The following is a 17,725-nucleotide window of genomic DNA, read 5'->3' as shown; positions in this document are numbered from 1 at the left end:
TCTTCATCATTCTCACCCTGCTTCTATCTGCATCCCTTCTTTTCTCCACTTTATTCTTTCTTATTCTTTCCCTGACTCACTGTTCTCCTCTCTCTTCTTTTTCTCTCTTTTTAATCAGATGTTATGTCTTCATTATCTCTCCTCTGTCCTCTTATTATCATTATTAATAAATACATATAGAAAAGAACGAATTGTTTCAATTAACACGGTGGAGTCTCCCTACGCTTCTTCTATTTCTGCCTACCTGACTATCTATCTCTCTGGGTTTTTTTTAGGTTGTTGTTTTTTGTTTGGATTTTTTTTTTCACTTTACCCTTTTTTTTTTTCCTTCTTTTTTTCCTTCTTTCTTTCTTTCTTTCTTTCTTTCTTTCTTTCTTTCTTTCTTTCTTTCTTTCTTTCTTTCTTTCTTTCTTTCTTTCTTTCTTTCTGTCTTTCCCCTCTCTATTCCACTATTTCTCTCTGACTTTCTGTCTTTCTCTCATCCTTAAATTTATCTCTCTCTCTCTCTCTCTCTCTCTCTCTCTCTCTCTCTCTCTCTCTCTCTCTCTCTCTCTCTCTCTCTCTTTCTTTCTCTCTTTCATCTCTCTCTCTTTCTGCCCGCTCTCTGTCTCTCTATTTTCTGTCTCTCCTTTTCCCCTACTTTCTCTCTCTGTGCCCCCTATCTATACCTCTATTTTCTGTCTCCCCCTTCCCTCTCCCTCTCTCTCCCTTCCTCTCTATCCCTCTATTTTCTGTCTCTCCTTTTCCCCTACTTTCTCTCTCTGTGCCCCCTATCTATACCTCTATTTTCTGTCTCCCCCTTCCCTTTCCCTCTCTCTCTCTCTCTTCCTCTCTCTCTATCCCTCGATTTTCTGTCTCTCCCCTTCCCATTCGCTCTCTCTCTCTTTCTATCCCCTCTCTATCCCTCTATTTTCTGTCTCTCTCTTTCCCCTATTTTCTCTCTCTCTCTCTCTCTCTCTCTCTCTCTCTCTCTCTCATTCTCTCTCTCTGTGCCCCCTCTCTATAGCTCTATTTTCTGTCTTCCCCTTCCCCTTATCTCACTCTTTCCCCCTCTCTATCCCTCTATTTTCTGTCTCTCACCTTTCCCTTCTCTCTCTCTTTCTTTCTGCCCCCTCTCTATCCCCCTATTTTCTCTCTCCCTTTCCCCTTCTCACCCTCTCTCTCCCCCTCTCTGCCCCCTCTCTATAGCTCTATTTTCTGTCTTCCCCTTCCCTATCTCTCACTCTTTTCCCCTCTGTATCCCTCTATTTTCTGTCTCTCAACTTTCCCTTCACTCTATCTCTCTCTTTCTGCCCCTATCTATCCCTCGTTTTTCTGTCTCTCTCTCTCTTTCCCCTTCTTTCTTTCTCTCTGCCCCCTCTATATCCCTCTATTTTCTGTCTTCCCCTTCTCTCTCTCGTTTCCCCTCTCTATCCCTCTATTTTCTGTCTCTCACCTTCCCCTTCTCCCCCCCTTCTATCCCCCTATTTCTGCCCCCTTTGTATCCCTCTTTTCTCTCTCTCTATTTCCCTATGCCCCCCTCTACTTCTCTGCCCCCTTTCTATCCCTCTTCTCTCTCTTTCCATTCCCCTCCCTCTCTTTCTCTGTCCCCTTGTTACCCCTATTCTCTCTCTCCCCCCTCTCTTTCTCTATCTCCTTTCTATCATTATTTTCTCTTTCTCCCCTATTAATTTCTCTATCCCTCTCTCATTCTCTCCTTCTCTCTCTCTCTCTCTCTCTCTCTCTCTCTCTCTCTCTCTCTCTCTCCTACTCTGTCTGTCCCCTCCCCATCACACAGCTGTCTTTTTTTTCTTTTTGGCTTTATCTCTGTTTTCTCTCCCCTTATCCATCTTGTTCTCTTTCGCCCCCACATCCCCCTCTCCCCATCTCTCTCTGTCTCCCCCCCCCTCCATTCCTAAAAAAAAACACCTTCATAACACTCTGACTCTAATCTCAATATATTATGAATTAGGTAGTCCCATGTCCTTGTTCTCTAGTACCAACCTTACAAGTATCCCCCCCCCCCCCCATTCCTAAAAAAAAAAAAAAACACCTTTATAACACTCTGACTCTAATCTCAATATATTATGAATTAGGTAGTCCCATATCCTTGTTCTCTAGTACCAACCTTACAAGTATCCCCCCCCCCATTCCTAAAAAAAAAAAACACCTTCATAACACTCTGACTCTAATCTCAATAAATTATGAATTAGGTAGTCCCATGTCCTTGTTCTCTAGTACCAACCTTACAAGTATCCCCCCCCCCCCATTCCTAAAAAAAAAAAAAAAAAACACCTTCATAACACTCTGACTCTAATCCCAATATATTATGAATTAGGTAGTCCCATGTCCTTGTTCTCTAGTACCAACCTTACAAGTATCCCCCCTAAGTCCCTCTTTCCCTAAAATCCCAAATCCTAGAAGAACCCCCCCCCCCCCCCCCCCCAAAACCTAGCCACACTCCCCTCCCAAACAGACAAGCACACCCGGCCTGTCTGAGCTCCAAGGAATTTACTGCCGCCAAGAATTGGGTTAAAATGCTGTTTTCTCTTCTCTTCTGCAGCCCTGTGTAGCAAACAAGCAGATAATGACGGCCCGGCTGGTTTTGCTAGTTCGCAGGACATCAAAAGACACTTCAGATTGCCTGTGGCTGTCCGTGAAACGAGAAATTCTCTTTAAAAAAAAAAAAAAAGAGAGAAAAAAGAAAGAAAAAAAAAAGAAAAAGAAAGAAAAAAAAATCTGTCTCTAAAGTTGTGCTCTCTGCGCCACTTCTGGGAGGTGCAACAACCTTTGTTTATTTGTTTGGGTGTTAATCACCAAGGGCTATTAGTAGGGTGTAATTAAGTGAAAGAGGAGGAAATATTTTTTATTAGCCTCTAGGTTATGGTGATCCTTCCATAATCCACTTTGCTTTGTGTATCTATGTGTGTGTATCTGTGTGTGTATGTGTGTGTATTTATGTTTGCATGTATTTTGCACACTCTGCTCAAACTTAATTGACACTATTCTGTTGCAAAGTTTTTTTAGCCAAGACTTCCTAGCCACCCCCCCTCTCTTCTGATTACATCTAGTAATTCTCCATTGAATAAACGTCACTTACAATGGGTAGGGGAGCTAGAGAGCTGGCTGAGGCTTCACGCTCCATGCTCCCTTTAAAGGGCTCCTGTAGTATTAATAGTCATGAATATCAATTATTGTGAGGCGGTGTAGTGCAGAGTTGGGCAGGGTCGTATAGACATTCTGCTTCTAGCCTTGGGTGGAAGAGGATTACATTTGGAGCTCAAAAAAAAAAAAAAAAATACCAGGGAGCCACTCACACAGGCTGCGAGGACAATACACTTCCTATATTTTGGGGGCATTTTTTGATGGATTGTCTTGGAACACTCTCAAACAGTTTTGCAGCTTTTTTCCTGCCTCAGCCCTCACTTACAGCTATTTTTTATTATTATTTGATTTAACTGTTGCAAGGCACTGAATATCTGCACAGATGTTGGTTCACACCTACTCAGCTATGGTGAGTTGTATTTTTTTTTCACCTTTTTTTCCCTTTTTTTATGTTTTTTTTTTTTTTTAGGCAATCCTGTTTCTTTTTCTTTAACGCCTTTGGCTTAGTAATTTAGGGCAATAATTGCATAGTGCAGCTGGATTCTCCTGCCTGGCGCAAGGTAGACGGTATTCAGCTGTGGAGGGGGGAGAGTAGCTTAGTGGATTTTGCTGGTGGCGTTTTGGACTTGGACACTTTTTTTTTCTCTCCCTTGTTTTACGTCTCTTCTAGATAGGGCGGTTTGGTTTTCTCAGTTTTATTTTGTTATTATTATTTGTATTATTTTTTATTTTATTTCTTGCATTTTTTTATTCTAACTTTACTGTAATTGTTTCGTAAGTTTTTATTTTTTTATTTTTTGTATTCTTGTTTTACTCTTCTGATAACTTTATTTCGAATATTTATGGGCTTTTCCACTTTTTTTGCAATATTTTTTAGGATAATTTTCATAGGCTGGACTGTGGTTTTGGATTTTATTTTTTCCTTCTAGGAAAAAAATAATTCAGACTTTTTTGTCAAGGCTATATGACATTCCTTGAGAATAACATTATACAATTTGTATTTATTTATTAATTCTGACTTTTCATTTTTACATTAAGATAACATTTGAGATAACATTTCACAGTTTTTATTGTTTTTTTGATAATGTTGTTTTGTGTCCAGATCTGGTGTAATTGGATATAACAGAATGTTATTTGAATACGAACATTTTTAATCTGAGGTGTAGTTTGTGTGGGTTCTTTTTTATTTCATTTTATTTTTTTGGTATGTAAGTGGGATTATTTTGTTGACATATGATATATATACATATATCTATATCTATATCTATATCTATATATATATATATATATATATATATATATATATATATCTATATATATCTACATATATCTACATATATATATATATATATATATATATATATATATATATATATATATATATATATATATATATATATATATATATATATATATATATATATATATATATATATATATATATATATATATATCATATGTCATATGTCAACAAAATAATCCCACTTACATACCAAAAAATAAAATGAAATATATATATATATATATATATATATATATATATATATATATATATATATATATATATATATATATATATATGAGGGTGGTAGTTGTCATTTGGCAAGGTCATGAAGTGGGGCACTGACTGGCTATTTTATTAGACAGATTGAAGGAGCAATGTGTTGCTTGTTTATTTATTCATTTGCATTATACGTGGTTTCTTTTATTTTGGTTATAGGATATAGGTTATATATTATGGTGGAGGTTGTGATTTGGAAATGGTTATTGAATGGCCTACCGAGTGACTTTAAAGAAAAAAAAAGATTGATTCGATGAGCAATTTGTGTGTCTGTTTTTTATGTTATTTTGGAATATAAAGTGGTTTATTTTGTTGGCAAGGGTTATAGGATATGACTTGTTCTGGTTGTGATTTTAAAGATTATTGAACCAGTGAGTAAGTGGGTCTTTTTGTGTTTGTTTTTAATTATTTTTTTCTCATGTTAGTTGTTTATTTTGTTGACATGGCTTATAGCATATATATTAGGATGGTGATTTTAATGTTATATTATATAGTAGGATGGTGATGTTATATTATATAGTAGGATGGTGATTGCAATGTTATATTATATAGTAGGATGGTGATTGCAATGTTATATTATATATTAGGATGGTGATTGCAATGTTATATTATATATTAGGATGGTGATTGTAATGATATATTATTAGGATGGTGATTGCAATGTTATATTATATATTAGGATGGTGATTGTAATGATATATTATTAGGATGGTGATTGTAATGTGGACATGGTAACTGAATAGTGCACTTTTGTTAGCTTTTTTTTATAATATTAATCCAATGAGTAATTTGTGTGTGTTTTTCTGGCATGTAAGAGGTTTATTTTGTCGGCATGGGTTATAGGATATGGGTTGTATTGGGTTGGTGGTGGTGATTTGGAAATGGTTATTGGGCATGGGGTTCTAATTTGGATGGAGGTATGTGGGGGTAGATGTGTAGTTTGAAAAGAAATGACAGAAATGTTGGCTTGTGTTTCAGGACCGCCATGATGGTGTCCCCAGCCACAGCTCCAGGCTGTCCCAATTGGGCTCGGTGTCCCAAGGACCCTACTCCAGCGCCCCTCCGCTGTCACACACCCCATCATCGGACTTTCAGCCCCCCTACTTTCCACCGCCATACCAGCCGCTGCCATACCACCAGAGCCAGGACCCCTACTCCCATGTCAACGACCCCTACTCCTTGAACCCCCTGCACCAGCCCCAGCAGCACCCCTGGGGGCAGCGCCAGAGGCAGGATGTCAGCTCCGACTCCGGATCTCTCCTACCCCAACCCAGAGCCTCTCTGCCCCAACTGTCTGGACTGGACCCCAGGAGGGACTACCACTCTGTCCGCCGCCCAGATGTCCTCCTACACTCTGGCCACCATGGCCTGGACTCCGGCATGGGGGATGGCTTGTCCCTGCATGGACTTGGGCACCCTGGCATGGACGATGTTCAGGTACGTCGCAGGGCACAGCTCTGACTTTACCACCACTGTGTGTGTCATGGCATGAGAAATGATGGTATTATTATCCTGGAACATGACACTTTTTATATATATATATATATATATATTGTAAATCAATTGTACTACTGTGTTATGTTTTACTGCATATATTATATTATATTATAGCTGTTGTTGGTATTATCTCTCTTTTTATAGTGTATGTCATTTTTTTACACCAAAAGGTGAAGAAGGCAGATAGATAGATAGATAGATAGATAGATAGATAGATAGATAGATAGATAGATAGATGGATGGATGGATGGATGGATGGATAGATAGATAGATAGATAGATAGATAGATAGATAGATAGATAGATAGATAGATAGATAGATAGATAGATAGATAGATAGAAAATAGATAGATAGATCTAGAGAAAGAAAGAAAGAAAGAGAGAAAGAAAGAAAGAAAGAAAGAAAGAAAGAAAGAAAGAAAGAAAGAAAGAAAGAAAGAAAGAAAGAAAGAAAGAAAAAGAGAAACATGGAAGTTAAAAAATGTGGAGATGAAAAGATAAAATATATAGATAGATCGATAGATAGAGTACAATGAGCAATATATAGACGGATAAACGAAAATAGATTGATAGACAGATAGATAGTGTACAAGGAGTATTATATAGATATATAAACGAAAATATAGAGATAGATAGATAGATAGATAGATAGATAGATAGATAGATAGATAGATAGATAGATAGATAGATAGAAGAAAGAAATAAGAGAACATGGAAGTAAATAGATACAGGAGTGAAAATATAGAATAGATAGATAGATAGATAGATAGATAGATAGATAGATAGATAGATAGATAGATAGATAGATAGAGTACAAGGAGCATTATATAGATAGATAGATAAACGAAAATAGATAGATAGAAGAAAGAAAGAAAGAAAGAAAGAAAGAAAGAAAGAAAGAAAGAAAGAAAGAAAGAAAGAAAGAAAAGAACATGGAAGTAAATAGATGCAGAAGTGAAAATATAGAATAGATAGATAGAGTACAAGGATCAATATATAAATATATAAAGGAAAATATAGAGATAGAGAAAAAAGATAGATAAATAGAGTGAGGAAAGAAAGAAAGAAAGAAAGAAAGAAAGAAAGAAAGAAAGAAAGAAAGAAAGAAAGAAAGAATAGATAGAGAGACAGACAAAATGTAATCTAGTATTGGCAATGCTTCTGAATCATACATGACTATTCAGATATTGCCTTGAAACATATGAATTGCAAGGAAAGAAAAGAAAGAAAGAAAGATAGATAGATAGATAGATAGATAGATAGATAGATAGATAGATAGATAGATAGATAGATAGATAGATAGATGTGATGTCATTGCAATGTGCCATGCCTGGTGAATAATTCCATGCCTGTAACGTGTACATCGATACATATAAATTGGATGGTTTTATGACATATCTTCGATCGGTAATAATTCGTAGCAGAATTTTAAGCATGTTTTCGTTTCGGATCCCAAATGCCATACAAGGATATCATAGATGTAGATTAGATTTGTGTTGCATTATGTGTAATGGATGGATAATATGTATTTTCTGAACTTCTAATGTTCCTACAACTTTGAATCAATTTGCTTGTAGGGTCTACATTACAACCAATGATGTCATTATCACCCCTCTGGTAATCTACAGTAATATTGGGAAATATTAAATACTGATTTTCTCTGTTCTAGACATTGAACACATTATTATTGCGTTAAAAACCAGATGAACATTTTTTTCATTTTATTTTTTGCGTCATTTTGAAATAAGAAAACAAAATGCAGCAGTTTAATCCAATTTGTTTTGCAGCAGTAATAGGAAAATGTCATTTTTTTCTGATCATTTAAAGAACAAACGTGGGCACTCTATGACATGATGTAATGCGTTTAGTTCTGCCACACTGCATACATCGGCAATTGAATCTTTCCCATGAAAGGAAAGCCACAAGTCAAAACAAGCATGTTGAAATGCCATTATTATAACAAAGTTAGCTTGTGTCTTGCAATACTTAAGACTTTTTTTTTTTTCTGGAAACAAAAAACAATGCTTGGGTTCAGAAAAATAAAAAATGTCGCAGGGGCTCTAATGACAGCTTGCGACACATGGCTTTACCCTTTGCATATCTGGCCTGCCACAAAATCTGAGGGTGCCACTCACACCCCTCCGTGCCAACCTGACACCCAGGAACCCTCCTGCATGCTTTTAAAGTGAAGAAGTATAGTAATTAAAAGTCTCAGTTGTTTGTGCCATATTTCTGCGTGTAGTCCTAATTAAATTTTTACGATCCTCTCAGTGACTATTAAGTGCCAACATGCTGGGTACATATCCCCAACAAAAACCCAGCAGGCGATTGTAATTAGATAGAATATCACACGCAAGTCCTCATTAACTACAACGACTTCAGCACGGTACTGTTGGATGGTGAGGGCTGGACTACTTACCTGTGCTACTTACAACTGTGTACTACTTACCTGTGCACTACTTACTACTGTGCTACTAGGTGCCCGGTGACTAGGGGCATGCAGGGTACAGGGCAGAGGAGGGGGCCTCAGCCTTCAGAATGGGAGAGCCCCCCTTCAGAGGCCAGGTGGGGGGGGGGACAAAGCCCCCAGCTAAATGTCACCAACAGACCAATTTAAGGCTGACCCCACTGCCACCCATCTAACCTTTTCCCATCCTAATCCACTTATCTACCAAAACTGTGAGACTCTAAATTGGTGCAGTGCAAATAAAGAGTTAAACAAAATAGTCCTGCAGTCATTTGTATGTATTGGCTAAGTAGGATATTTTTTCTGCCAATCAATAATCATTATAAATGGCAAAAATAATTTGGTGGGGCGCATAGATAAATCAAAGTCTTGAATCAGAAAAAAAAAAAATCCAGCTATACAGGTTATTAAAACGAGTAAAATAAAATTATAGATTTACACGATTAGTATAGCAAACGAAAAACACAAAAAAAAAAAGAGAAAAAGTATCACAAAGCTTCAATAAAAAAAGCTTGTCTTATTTTTTTTCTTTTATATTTATTTGCTTATAATTTTTAATTTAGATGTAATTCGTTTCCAATGTCCTCTTTAAAATATATATATATATATATATATATATATACGAGTATGTTAGTTTATATATATATATATATATATATATATATATATATATATATATATATATATATATATATATATATATATATATATATATATATATATAATATATATATAGTTTATAATTTGTTAGATATAATTGTTAATTATTTTGGTTTAATAATGATATTATTACACTTGCTAGACATCTGCATTTATTCATAAAGATAATATACACACACACACACACACATATAGTTATTTTATATTCATGTATACATTTAAATTTAGATTCAATTAGGTGTAGTATGCGTTCTTCTAAAAAGATGCATGTTGTTATTTTAATCATTTGTGGTCTGTTATTACTACACTCGATGGACATCTACATTTATTTAAAAAGATAATATAAAATATATAACTAAACTTTTATTTAATTTAGTTTTTTTTTAGTTATGTATTTATCATTTTAAATTTATATGAAATTAGTTTGACCCCTTAAAAATATGTATAAAAACTATTTTATTTTTAAATAATTGTCGGTTTGGTTCCACAATATTAATATTTTTGGACATATGCATTTATCTATGAAGATAATATACATACTTTGTATTATAATTTATGTTGCTATAAAATGAACTCTATGGATACAGTGAAAAAATACAGACGTTCGTCAAGTGTAATAATAATAATTATCATAAAAATAAGAAGTAGAAGAATACCAATAATTATAATAGTTATAAATCAGCAAATGACGATATTTACGTTAAAAGAAAAATCTTAAACTTTACATTTTTTTATTGGGCAACCTATAATAAAAAAAAATGTAAAAGTAATTTCTGAAAAATAATAACAACAATCATTTTAACGACAGGCAACATTTTTAATAATGTGGACTGCATACAAGGTAAAGCAAAGAATGTAAGGCTGCTGTATTAATAATAATAATAATAATAATAATAATAATAATAATAATAATAATAATAATATTACCAGCAAAAACATTATAATAATAATGATTGATAATATTGATAATATTTACTGAATATATTTTAATCTTTCGATTTTTCAAATTGGGTAATCTAAAGTATATATATATATATTATTATTATTATTATTAATACTTAATAATATTTACTGAATATATTTTAGATGTTTTTTAGGCAATCTAAAATAAAATAATAACAAATAAATAAAAATAAAACGTCAAATAATATTAATATTGACGATATTATTAATATTGGTATTATTATTATTGGATGCTTTTTTTTAAATTGCACAATTTTACTATATATATATATTTTTTTAATTGCACAATTTTACTATATATTATTATTATTATTATACAGGATTTATATAGCGCCAACAGTTTGCGCAGATGTCTATATATATATATATAGATATATATATATATATATATATATATATATATATATATATATATATATATATATATATATATATATATATATATATATATATATATATATCGTAAAATTGTGCAATTAAAAAAAAAGCATCCAATAATAATAATACCAATATTAATAATATTGTCAATATTAATATTATTATTTGACGTTTTATTTTTATTTATTTTTTATTATTTTATTTTAGATTGCCTAAAAAACATCTAAAATATACTCAGTAAATATTATTAAGTATTATTATTATACTTGATAATATTTACTGAATATATTTTTTTATTTTCAAATTAGGTGTTTTTGCTATTTTTATTATTACTACAGCAGCATTACATTCTTTCTTTTACCCTTTATGCAGTCCACATTATTAAAAATGTTGCCTGTCGAATACACTAATATTTGTCTGCTATATTTAAAATTATTTTTATTTCCCCTGTCCCCCCCCACCCCAATATATATCAAGAGGCAAGCCATCGCCATTACCCAAACTAGCACAAAATCGAATGAGAAAATAAATGACAGCGTTAAGTGAACGCCTTTCATTTGCTTACCGTGTATATAGGAAGTCTTATTTAAATTTCGATTTATTTGAAGCGGCGCCCGGGCATTGAATTATGCAGAGCAGACGCGCGTCGCCGCTCGCTCAGCCCCGGCTGCAGCAGGATTCTGCGTATAATTCAATGTATAACAAGATAAGAAAATCACAGCCTCCAACAGACACTTCACAAGCTCATTTTTTATGATCGAGGGGCCCCAACATCAGCTGGAAAATATATTTCATTTTCCCCACTCTGTGTCCATATGGGTTGCATAATATGCACTGTCCTGCCGGGTTAATATAAATGGAAATAGCTGCTGCCTATGATTTATAAATGCCTGTGTTTTAATATCCAACCTTCTCACGCTGTTAATCTCTCTTGGTTTATATTCACAGTCAGTGGAAGATGCTAATAACGCCATGAATCTGTTGGACCAGTCAGTTATCAAGAAAGGTATGAACGAACAGTGTACCCACACCCCCTACTTATCAAAAAATTACTGGGGTAATTATTACAGAGCTCTACATGTCTTATTCATATATTCTGCTTTATGTTTTTATACAGTACATATGTTGCATTAATAACAATTATTATTATTATTATTAATATGGAAGTCATAAAATGTAACCTGTTGTTATTACTATTTGACCCCTAAAATGTATATTTATGTTTCTGGGGAGATCTTTATATATTTGTATAAGGTTGATCTGTTAAAAAATTGTGTAGAATATTAATAGTGCACTCTATTATTATTTTTTTTTACCACTTTACAGTTCTTAAATTATATATATATAAATAAAATATAATTATATAATAGTAATAATGATGATAATTATCATCTCCATCATATTAATCATATTAATCATCATCATTATATACAAACACACACACACTTATTCACTTATATGACATCACATGTATACAACATAAAATATAATTATATAATAGTAGTGATGATAGATGATAATCATCATCATCATCATCATCACATCATCATCATCATCACCATCACATTAATCATCATCATTTTATATATATATATATATATATATATATATATATATATATATATATATATATATATATATATATATATATATATATATATATATATATATATATAATATCTTTAATATATAATCTTTTCTTATTTTATTTATCAATAACATATAACCTGGAATTTTATATAAGGAGGGTGCCAACCTATAATAGTTCTAAAAATAACTGCTGCCCCTTTCACAATACCATATAGCCATATAGTACCATATAGTTCTCAAATAGTTTATATATATATATATATATATATATATATATATATATATATATATACATAGATAGATAGATATAGATGTGTATATATATAGATATCTATCTATCTATCTATATATATATATATATATATATATATATATATATATATATATATATATATATATATATATATATATATATATATATATATATATATAGATAGATGTACATATATATATAGATAGATAGATAGATAAAAATATCTCTCTCTCTCTCTCTCTCTCTCTCTCTCTCTCTCTCTCTCTCTCTCTCTCTCTCTCTCTCTATATATATATATATATATATATATATATATATATATATATATATATTTATAATGATGATCATGATTATTGCCATCATGATTATTCTATAACTATATTGTTTTATGTTTTGTTTTTGTCATTTATTAATCAGAAGACATCACATTTTATGGCACTTTTGTATATTTGATTTTCTGTGGCTACTTTTTTGTTTCACATACTTAAATATCTGCATTTTTATATCTATCCAAATGTAAAACAAAGTACTGATTACATTTTTCTGTGGCTACTTTTTTTTTTTTCACATACTTAAAATATCTACATTTGTAATATCATGGGAGATGTAATAGATAGTTTCATTGCTATGTTTTATTTTTCTGATTCGTTCTTTGTAACTACATAGACCGACATTATCAATCAGTGGGGAGTAGAGACTGTTCACTAGTGTAAGTTCACTTTCCTTTGAGTGTTGGTAAATAGGATGAACTTTAAATAATCAGTCATGCAAGGCAATAATAATAATAATAATAATAATAATAATAATAATAATAATAATAATAATAATAATAATAAAAACAAATGGAGGGGATTTTTCCCTTTTAGGTCCATGCACACTGGCTTACAAATCGTTTATTTCTACAGGAGTTTTGTGTTCTGCCTTGTAGAAGCAGCTCAATGTTATCCTATGGGGGTTGATTTACTAAAGGCAAATCCACTTTGCACAACAAGTGCACTTGGGAGTGCAGTCGCTGTAAATCTGAGGGGTAGATCTGAAATGAGGGGAAGCTCTGCTGATTTTAGCATCCAATCATGTGCAAGCTAAAATGCTGTTTCCTTTATTTTCCCCCTCAGTGGATTGGCCTTTAGTAAATAAACCCCATAGTGTGCATTAGGAGATTGCAGGCATATTTTGAGATCAATGTTGGGCAGGAAAAAAAAACTTCTGATTTGTGTTTCTGATAGGAGCTTACTGGCAGAAAAAAATGTAAAACTCTCCTAAACTTTATACAAAAAAGCTCTATATGAACGTTTTTTACTCTCAAGAGAACAGCCTTTTTTTTATAAACCCAGTGTGCCCAGAGCCCCAGAAAACATGCAAAACTCACCAAAATCACCAAAACTCACCAAAACTCACCTATGCACACTGGAATAAAAAACGCTGCTACTACAGGAGTTTTGTGTTCTGCCTGTAGAAGCAACTCAATGTTATCCTTTGTGTCCATACACATTAGGACGTTTACAGACATATTTTTGAGAACAACATTTAGAGGCAGGAAAAAAAAAACCTTCTCATTCGTGTTTCTGATTGGAGCTCACTGGCAGAAAAAAACGTAAAACTCTCCTAAACTCGTCTAAACTTTGTACAAAAAATGCTCTATATGGACGTTTTTTTACTCCAAAAAGAACAGACGTTTTTTTAAGCCCAGTGTGCATGGAACTAAGGCTGCAAGCAACACTGGGCTTAAAAAAAAAAAACGTCCATATAGAGCATTTTTTGTACAAAGTTTAGAAGAGTTTAGGAGAGTTTTACGTTTTTTTCTGCCAGTGAGCTCCAATCAGAAATGCGAATGAGAAGGTTTTTTTTTTTCTGCCTCTAACTTGTTCTCAAAAATATGCCTGTAAACGTCCTAATGTGTATGGACACAAAGGATAACATTGAGTTGCTTCTACAGGCAGAACACAAAACTTAGGCTGCATTCACACCAGAGCGTTTTGTCGCCTGAAGCGCGACGCTACAAAACGCTAGAGGGGAAAAATACATTATTCCCTATGGAGATAGTTCAGATCTCCACTCCAAAACGCCTGACGCCGAACGCCTGAAGCTCAAACAAGTTCCGGACCCTTTTTTGTTGCGCGAATCGGAGCAGTTTGGGCGTTTTTGAGCATTTGTATTTCCCATAGAAAGTAATGGAAACGCTCGATTCAAGCGACTAGCGCGACAACGAGCGTTTGCTACGGGCGTTTAGTCGCTTTAATCAATAGAACATTTCACCCAGGCAGAAGATAAATAAAATCTACCAACATAGCAACAAGTGATGAAAAGATGATCATTTATCCTATTGGCTAAAATAAAAAATGGCAAAGTACAAAAACTTCAGAAGGCGATGTATGCAAATGCGCAAATACGCATAAATACGCGCGACAAAACGCACGAAAAAAACGCACGAAAAAACGACCAAACAAAGCTACACTCAGGTGTGAATGCAGCCTAAAGGAGCCTAAACTTTGTACAAAAAAACGCTCTACATCACATAAGCTAAAGGAAGCCTTCCTTGCAGCATAAACAGCATTTAGCAAATCAGCCCTAAGATGTCTGTTACCATTCACAATTGGTATCCAAACTGTGTAAAAAATGCTTCTTCTACTCCTTACTTACTAGTACTTAATATTAAACCATCCCTTCTATATATTATATGCAGGATTTGATTTTCCAAATATGTAGATCTAGTGATAACAAGGATAACAAGGTGATAAAGGTAACCTCTATTTACCTTTAATTACACATACTTTGAAATATTAAATAAATAAATAAAACACATACATATATATATATATATGTATATATATATATATATATATATATATATATATATATATATATATATATATATATATATATATATATATATATATATATATATATATATGTATATATATATATATATATATATATATATATATATATATATATATATATATACAGACATTGCTCCAGGAAAGCACAGAGCTAAAAGGGAAGTAACTCCCCTCAATTATATATATATATATATATATATATATATATATATATACATATACATGTATGTATAATTAAAGGTAAATAGAGGTTACCTTTATTACCTTGTTATCATTAATTCTACATATTTGGAAAATCATTATATATATATATATATATATATATATATATATATATATATATATATATATATATATATATGTATATGTTTTTTTTTAAGTGATATGTATAATATTGATAATATCATATAAATATATATTTAATATGAATATATTCTAAAAAAATATATATATAATATTAAGACTAGCTGGGAATTAAATAATAATGGAAGCCCTGCAACACAGATTTTTTTTTTTAATAACAGAAATTAGAATCATGATGGCTATACATGCTTCAAGTTGGGTATCCAATCAATGTGCAATTTGATCAAAACAATCAAATCAGCAAACAATCATAAATTCCTTCCAATTGATTCAGACAAACCGATCAAATTATCAATCATTCTACATTAATCGAGATGCTTTGGCCATGAATCCGATCAAATTTTGATTGATCGGATGATGAGATTGCGTAATGGGAATAGAGATACGATAGATCATGAGCGTTCGCATTTTCCAACTATCGATCTAATATTGTACGCGGTATATCGATCGATTGGGTTTTTCGACTGTCGAATTATTGTTTTTATCGGGAGAGAACGTTTGCAAAAGAAATTGATCATTTATGTATGGCCACCTCTTGGTAAATATGTACCAAAGCAGAAAAATAAAATAAAAAATGATAATTATTTGCTCCACCCCCTTCAGTATAATTTTATATATCTTATACATAGCATTACTATTGTATAGCATGTTATATAGCTTATACATAGCATTACTATTGTATAGCATTTTATATATCTTATACATAGCATTACTATTGTATAACATTTTATATATCTTATACATAGTATTACTATTGTATAGCATTTTATATATCTTATACATAGCATTACTATTGTATAGCATTTTATATATCTTATACATAGCATTACTATTGTATAGCATTTTATATATCTTATACATAGCATTACTATTGTATAGCATTTTATATATCTTGTAATGTAAAGAAAGTGAACCTTATCTGATAGATCTGCTTATTATAGACACTCTCTAAAAGAAAAACAGTTGGTGTGATAAGTATAATCTAAATGCCATATCCTTGTAGTAAAAAGAAACATAAACCTCCAGAAAGTTACAATGTAATAATTGTTATCTGATGGATACTTTGTGATTATAGGGTGAGGTGAAAGGGAATAAAGTAGTATTTCTCCCTGAATGGTTAAAGAAATAAAATACTGCCTGGTGTATTATTATAATTTAGGGTTGTTGAATAGATTATTATTTTTTAGTGAATAAAGCAAAAAAAAAAAAGTGACTAATGCTCCACACATTATCCTCTACAATCCTCTTATGTGACTGTTCTAATAATACAAAGCTGAAGCTCCTTCTTTTATTTTATTGCCAACGAGAGAATTTTATCAATAAGCATTGGGTGTAATTAAATTGTATTTAGCTGTAGGAGAGCCAAAACGGTTTGACCCAGCCCCCTCCTGTCATGTCAGGATATTAAAAAAACACAAGGGTAAGCTATTTTGGGCAGGGTGTTTTCAGGCGTCAAAACGCGTTGTTCCGTTTCCAAACCTTTCTCTACCATGAAATGTATTGTCTGTCTTCCCCAATGAGATCCTTATTTTGTGCCTCACAAGACTGTCATTCCCCCTATCGGAATTGTTCGGATTATTTTAGCCTTTGGCAAACAGATGAGGGCAATTTCACCTGCCCTCCATCATCAGGACAGCGACCGTTTCCCGATCTGTCGCGTTCAGTCGCACGCTCTCAGGCGCCGTTCTGATTTATATTGCCCCCGCTGTTACCGAGGGTGAGATCTTAACAAATGTTTGCAGTCTCTCGTACAGCTGTAAGCAAAATAATTAACTAATTAAACTAATTAAATGTAATTACAATAACTCATTTTGGGCTTATTGCCTGGCTCAGTCTTTTCTCTTTTTTTTTTTTGTTCTGCGTTTGTGTGACAAATACAGACGATGCGTGACAGTGACAAGGACGATTTGCTGACTGTCACCCCGTCTAAGCTCATCAGTCTGTGATCACCATCATTCATCATTAGCACAGCAACGGCTCTTCTATGGGGCTCCTCTATATGAGGGATCCTCTATGGGGCTTCTTTATGGGGCTCCTCTATGAGGGATCCTCTATGGGGCTCCTCTATGA

The 17,725-nt window shown here is 32.8% G+C and overlaps 1 protein-coding gene across 6 annotated transcripts in view; it reads left to right on the top strand.

Moving 5' to 3' along the window:
- The window catches only part of TFAP2B (transcription factor AP-2 beta), a 69,937-nt gene that overhangs the window by 1,763 nt on the left and 50,449 nt on the right, over positions 1-17,725 (top strand). For 2 of the 6 annotated variants that reach the window (XM_040348364.1, XM_040348367.1), the window contains exons 2-3: positions 5,624-6,082; positions 11,558-11,666. In XM_040348364.1, coding sequence (XP_040204298.1) covers positions 5,624-6,082; positions 11,558-11,666 — 568 coding nt within the window. Of the gene's footprint in view, positions 1-2,893; positions 3,494-5,623; positions 6,083-11,557; positions 11,667-17,725 lie in introns of those variants that run through there. The other 4 variants (XM_040348365.1, XM_040348368.1, XM_040348366.1 and 1 more) reach the window with 3 other exon arrangements.

The sequence above is a fragment of the Rana temporaria genome, chromosome 4, assembly GCF_905171775.1.
Source record: "Rana temporaria chromosome 4, aRanTem1.1, whole genome shotgun sequence".
Lineage (NCBI taxonomy): Eukaryota > Metazoa > Chordata > Amphibia > Anura > Ranidae > Rana > Rana temporaria.
This window is presented reverse-complemented; position numbering and strand designations above follow the sequence as displayed.